The 6,964-nt window shown below is 40.7% G+C and overlaps 1 protein-coding gene across 1 annotated transcript in view; it reads right to left on the bottom strand.

Moving 5' to 3' along the window:
• Positions 1 to 2,332: 2,332 nt before the first annotated feature.
• The window catches only part of fam83fa (family with sequence similarity 83 member Fa), an 18,351-nt gene continuing 13,719 nt past the window's right edge, over positions 2,333 to 6,964 (bottom strand). Inside the window, exons 4-5 of the mRNA XM_031319053.2 lie at positions 5,967 to 6,766; positions 2,333 to 3,106 (exon numbers count right to left, since the gene is read on the bottom strand). Coding sequence (XP_031174913.1) covers positions 3,057 to 3,106; positions 5,967 to 6,766 — 850 coding nt within the window. The 3' untranslated portion in view covers positions 2,333 to 3,056. The remainder of the gene's footprint in view (positions 3,107 to 5,966; positions 6,767 to 6,964) is intronic.

Genomic DNA, 6,964 nt, shown 5'->3' with positions numbered 1-6,964 from the left:
TTTCATTCAGGAGTTTGTGTTCATACACTAACTTCTGCTGTGACACACTGACTATCTTCATCTTGTTATTACTGAAATGGTGATGTAAAGTAAACTGTTAAGCTAAAGAGGAACCCTGTGTTATCAGATTGAAAGGGTAAGTGATGCGTATCTGAAGGCTTTTCCTGTGCAGTTCTTGTCGTGAGTGTGTGTGATGCTGTGATAGAGTTGTGGTTTCCTGGAAGCAGGTACACACCAAAAACACAAACTCAAAAACATCTTGGCTTTTTTTTTTTGCTAAATACATTTCTTCACAATGTATTCGTCAAACATGGGAGGGTTTGATCGTTATGTTGCCTGTAAAAAATAGACTTTAAGCTTCTTTTAAGCCTGAAGGACCCTTCTGTTTTGACATGGGCTTCCCATAGACCTTACTGCAAAATTTACTTTTTGTTTTCCTTATTAAGCGCCCATACTGTGCTCATTTTCAGGTTCATAATTGTATTTTGAGGTTGTACCATAATAGGTTTACATGGTTTAATTTTCAAAAAACACCATATTTTTATTGTACTGCACATTGCTGCAGCTCTTTTCACCCTGTGTGTTGAGCTCTCCATTTTAGCTACAGAGTGAGGAATCGCACTTCTATCCCATCTTTGTTGGAAGTCGCACATGCGCAGTAGCTAGGTACTGGGCTACTAGCTAGAAGCTAACGCTGCTAGCGGTTAGCCACCTCGTTCTCAATGGAAAAACAATGCTACAACACACACAAATTCACTCTAATCTACAAAAGAAATTGTATAGAACTACTTACATGTCCCTCATCTGCAGGTATTCAACGCAAGTCTCCCGGCTAATCCTGCCTTGTAATGTCCGAAGTTGGAGAAACAGCTAACTGATGTGATGTGGATTAGCTAAAGTGGTTAGCACACACCAAATGTTTCGGCCGATGACGTAGATAGCCCTGCCGATTTTGACCAGCTCACCAGGAGACTGAAGGCAGGACACATTCAGAAACCTGTATCTCACTCAAAACAGCATGGATGGTTTTTTTTACGAGTTTGTATATGTGTGGAAGCACCAGAGACACAAAATAACACCCCAAATCTCAGAAAAAGTGTTTTTTTTTCATAATATGGGCACTTTCAATTTACCCTCTTAAAGGACAATTCCGGCGCAAAACGATCCTAGGGGATAATAACGGTACACTTACAAAGTTCTCAATGCTTCGGGTTAACATGTAGGGACCCTCACTATGCTACCGTTGAAGTTTGGTGATATTTTGAGCCTTTTTAGTGGTATAAATAGCTTTATTTGTTTTTACTTTCCCTGTGCTCCGTATACTAGCGTTGTAAGCTAACCAGCGGTCCGCGCTAGCTTCGTTCAAGCTACAAACACAATCAATTAGCATGAAAACATGTCCCAGAGAGCGACAGAGTGGGTACACATCCATTATTATCCCCTAGGTTCGTTTTGCGCCGGAATTGTCATTTAAATGCATGTAAACTACACTATTAAATAATTAATCCCTCATATGTTAAATCTCTTTCTTGATGGATTTCTTTTAACCTTAAAGCTACTAGGGGTCTGCAACCTGTGGCTCTGGAGCCGCATGCTGACTTAAGCCCCTCTTCTAGTGGCTCTCTATGGCTTTGTCAAAAAGGGATATGAAAATTATTATTTTTAAACATTTTAGTTTTTCAATTACCATTGCTGTAAGCCTAAAGTGATTCTTACATTCTCCATTCAGGCTACATAACATTTCAGTCAACTAAAATGTTCGTCATTACCTACGTATGCTAGGGATAGCCTACTTTGCCGAACCTCAACAGCGGTCTTAAGTTGTCCTAGACTAGCTACAGATTACAAGTCCTAAAAAGTGATATTGAAAGACATTTTCAGAACTAATACACTGCATTTGCTAAAAAGTATCTGACTGGGGATGAGAGAACGATTTCAGAACCGCTGCAGAAAACAGAGCAAATGTACTTTTTAGATTTGAATCAAATGGTCAAACAACAGGGTAATATTAAATCATATTAATTCATGCTTTTGATACCAAAGGTTGATGATGCCTGTACTAAAGGGACAAACTAATGTTCATGGGTTAATGTTAAATCCCAGGCTCAACAAATAAATTATCTAACCAGAAGAATTCATCAGAGCTAAAGGACATTTTGCGAAAACATTAACTTGATTTCGTCTTCAGTCTTAATTACAGTCTTTTCTCTTCAGGGAGACCAGTAAACATGTTTCTAATGGTAATATACCTGAATGTAACTTTGCTCTTTGGCTAAATTCTGCTTCACAGCGCACAAAATGAATGAGCTCACTGAACTTTTTATATATATACACAATAGCCTATTTGGCTTGTTGGGAAAGTTGGAATTTTACTTGACATTTGTATTTGATGTTTTCATCTCTTTTATTCAATTTCTGCTACAAAATTAGAATTATTTGCATCTAAAGTGGTTCTCAATAATTCACATTCTTATCTTTGCAAGTTTCACCTGAACAAACCCAAAGTGTAAACATACAGAGTCCTCACACAGCGCGCAGAAACAAAGCTGGACTGTGTCAACACCGCACACCTCAGCACTGTGTACATTATTCACAGCATGTACAACACTCTCTGATGAACACTTATTCTGTTACCAAGGGTCCTCTCTGTAAGGCGACACTCAGGGACAACATGCACAACTTCTCCAGTCTCCATAGCAACCAGGTGTGATGTAATGCCCCCAAGTTACCTTGGTCACAGCCTGGGCTGCTCTGATTGGGTTTAGGTTCGAGCATAAAATATAAAAACACTGTTGAATAATTTAATTTAAAAAAAGCCCATAGAAAAACTAAAACAATGGCGATGAAATCTCCCTCCATCAGCACTTGAAGTTTTTTACTCACATGATTAGTTAAACTACAACATCTCATTGGTGGTCACTCCCATAAGGACTTTAACCTGAAGGCCAGAGACAGTAATGTCACCCAGTTACAGTGAGGTTATCCTGTGACTCAGCCACAAGATCCTCCACTGCTCTTTATAACCCTAATGACAGACTGTCCTCTTGTTCCTGATCTCAGGACTGGATGCAGTTCTTCTTTTGATGCCGGCGGCGGCTTTTTGATCCTGTTTGGGGGAAAAAAGGACATTAATTATAAAACTAGAAAGACACTCAGAGAGCGCAGACCTCCGCCAATGCATGCCCTTTCTCACAATGTTAATGAAGTGTGATTTTTTTCAAGTCAGGACCACATTTTTCCAATTCTTCCGACACCACATGAATGCAGCACAAATGCCCTATCTCGCGATGTTAAACAAAGGTGAAAAATTAGTCATGCATCCAAGTTTCATGAAAATAGGGACAGGAGTTTTTCCGTAATCCTGCTAACAGACAAACAAACCAACCAACAAACAGACGTCTTTTGAGGAGGTAATAATAACAACCCTAAATAGTAAAGAGAACAAAATAAAATCACAATTAGGGCTGTAGTAGGGCTGGCTGATAATACCAATATAGGTCATTTCATATCTCGATTAAGATATATCACGCTATCACGAATGTGTCATCAGATATTAAGGAAACATGCTAAGATGAAATACTATCTTTTCTGACAACAATGCTAATGCCAGTATTTTCGGAATATGGAATTTCTGTTTGTTGTTGTTATCAACTGCCCAGTTTGTCAGCCAGGCCGGGTTGCCAGATATACCTGTAAAAAACGTAAACCCAGTGCGCTACAGCTGTAAGGTTAGTACAGCCATAAAAGCAGCAAACAAACGAACAGGATCAACGGAGATAGATTCTACCCGACAAAAAAAACGGCATGTTTCTAATAGTTGCGTGACCAGAGACATAATAAACCCATCTGGGTAAATATTGGAGATGTATTTGAAAGATGGAGACAGCTTAGAGCCCAAAAGGACGCCGAGTTGGCTAATTTCTTCCTGAACAGGTAAGCATTAGCTTCAGGCTAATTTTTCACAGCTACTAGGGACAGGCATTTTATGTCATTTCAACATTTGCGTAGCTATTCACATTGAATTATATAGCTAGAGTACCTGAGTTGGTTACTCGCAAAAACAATTGAGACACAGCCAGTAAAGTGATCCCGACTGGTCCTGGCTAACGCCACCATGCTAACCCTGTTAACCCTCCTAACTGCTAACGTTACCGGAGGACCAGGCAAGCGGGCCACGGCTGTTTACAACGTGTAGCCTGTTCAGCGGCCGTAGCTGACAACGGTGAGTTATTTGAAGCCAAGAGAGGGGGGCTGTAAATCGGGAAGAGATGACCTTGAGTTAGCAGTGTGTTTAGCGATTGCTGCCGTAATTCTAAGCCAATAAAGTGTGTTCAGTCGGGTGGAAAAGGACAGCAAGGTAGTGGTATTTTTAGCGGTTCCTATCGTAATTCTAAGCCGAGGAAGTGTGTCTGTCTGGCGTGTGGAGAGGACGACGAGGTTGTGGGATTTTTAGCAGTTCCTACGGTAATTCTAAGCCGAAAAAGTGTGTCTGTCAGTTGGGTACAGAGCTCCACGTGAGCCCAAGCTTTTATGACTGTCAATATAGCCAGCATCTATCGTTAACTACTCCGCTGTGCTGTGGAGTAATGTCTGGCTAAGTGAGACAAGCGTCTAGCAACATTGTTGTGGATACTCCGGTCTCAGCCTGGCAACCAACGTGAACTTTGAGTCTGGGGCGGGGGAGACGACTCTCTCCAGTATTTAGAATTTGTACTGCAGTAACTATTTTAAACACTAGCTGTCAGTATTACATATTGCACCTTTAAGAACTTTAAGTGCTAAATGAACATAAAATTAAGGGTTAAGAACATAACGCATTGTCTAAATTACGTAAATATTGACGTAACGCAGTTCCGCAGCTGATTAAGTGATTTAGTGCTGACAGTTGTTTAAACTTTTCTTAACTACATACAGTAGATGAGGTAGGCCATTCTGATATATATTTCCTACCTTACAGAATGAGCTACCTACTTTAAACTACATTTATAGAGGAGGTAGGCTTTTCTTACACATATTTCCCATCTAGTCTTGTTTTGCCTGACCTTCCTCCACAGTGCTGCAAAGGAGGGTCTAGCTAGTCCACAAAGCATTCCGGGATGGGAGAAAAACATGTTGTGGTTTATTGGCATTTCTTTAAACCTTTTTTTCTTTAAAATGAATCTGAGAAAAAATAACGCATTAAAAAAAATAACGCAGATTAATCCATTCCATATTGACGTTTGACCCGGAGCCATTCTAGCCACCATTCGACTGTAAAATAAAGGAGGGAGATGAGAATGTGCTGACAGCTAACGCTAAACGGTGTAAAGTTTGACTGTGTTTTACTGTAGAGGATTCAACACCGGTATGTAACAATCTGCAGCTGCTGTCGGAAAAACAACACAGACAGTGTGTTCAATGAAACTGGTAAACTACAGTCTCGTGGTGCATTTGAAGTTATTGTAAATGTCCTTTTCCCATCTGGTGGTTGTTTTTGTCATTCAACGGCAATTTACTAGTGAAATAAGTTATTGTTATTGTTATACATTATTATTAAATCATTTAATTTTGACCATATGGCCTTAGCAATAAACAAGCCGTTCTTTAATGTCACCAACTGTTGTTTAGTACACTTTTTTTTTTCTTCTTTTTTTTTACTTTCTTAAAAAGTATCGGTTCAGGCACCTTTAATTATGTATGCGATTAATTTCGATTAATTAATCACAGAGTATGTAATTAATTAGATTGATTTTTTTTAATCGATTGACAGCCCTAGATTAAATACATGCATTTTGATGGAGTTTTTCTTTATCTTGAGACATTTGGCTTTAGAAAATGTTTCTGACATTTTATAGACCAAATAATGAATCAATGAATAAAGGAAATAATAAAAAAATGGAAGATAAAATAATAAAAGTAATCATTCGCCTTGATTCGGACCATGATGAAACAAACAGACAATACAATGAGTGTGTGTGAGGATGTACCGTCTTCGTCTCCAGTGTTGATGGCCTGCAGGGACATACTTCTCTGAAGGATCTTTGAGGGCTTCTTGGTTTTGAATTTCAGTAGACCGGGTTTCTCAATGATCTCAAACGAGTCCTCTAGCTCATTTCCTGCGACCCCATTGGTCTCTGACACCTTACAGGTGGGGGAGGGGCCCTGAGGAGTGACCACGCCTTCCTCTATTGTCTCTGTGCTTTGATTGGCTCCCCTGCCTTTCAGGAAGTGCCTGAAAGAGCTCCGTTGTTTCTTCGTTTCGAAGACCTGGTTCTTCTTCAAGCTTTCCTTTCCATCTTCATCCTCCTCGTCTGCAGGAGAACCGGGACTCTGTGGGGGGACTCGGTCCATGTGGTCACTGCTGTTCCTGCCGCCATGGAGGATGTGGTTCTGCAGGCCGTTCCTCAGGTTCAGCCCACCAATGAGCGAGTCACTCGGGGTCGACAGATCTTGTAGGGAACCTGTGAGGCCCATACTGTTCCCAAAAACTAAAGAGTACTTAGGATTGTGGTATTTATGCGCAGGCACCTTTAGGTCGACCTGTCTGGAGTCCCCGACAGATACTTGAAAGCGAGACATGGAGACGGGCAGAGGCTGGATTTTCTCCACCTTTGGTTTCCTGATGGGCGTTGCAATAGGCGGCTTGGTGATGTTGAACTCCCTGTAGAGGTCCACCTGTTCAGACACGGCGTACAACTCCCTGAAGTCGTTGTCAAAGGAGTCCACGATCTGTCCCGACATCACGGTGATCGTGTTCCTGTCCATCCGAGAGGAACTCCAGGTGAAGCTGGAGGAGAAAAGAGAGGTCAAAAGGTAAAAAAATTGTTCTACATTTTGGGAAAATATGCTTAATTTCTTTCTTGTCCAGAGTTAGATGAGAAGATCGACAACACCTTTATACTGTATATGTGCAGTAAATATCAAGCAACTGCCAGCCAATTAGCTTAGCTTAGCATAAAGACTGGAAACTGGGGGAAACAGCTAG

Source organism: Sander lucioperca, chromosome 21, assembly GCF_008315115.2.
Source record: "Sander lucioperca isolate FBNREF2018 chromosome 21, SLUC_FBN_1.2, whole genome shotgun sequence".
Classification (NCBI taxonomy): domain Eukaryota; kingdom Metazoa; phylum Chordata; class Actinopteri; order Perciformes; family Percidae; genus Sander; species Sander lucioperca.
Note: the sequence above shows the minus strand (reverse complement) of the source record. Positions and strands in the feature narration are given on the sequence as shown.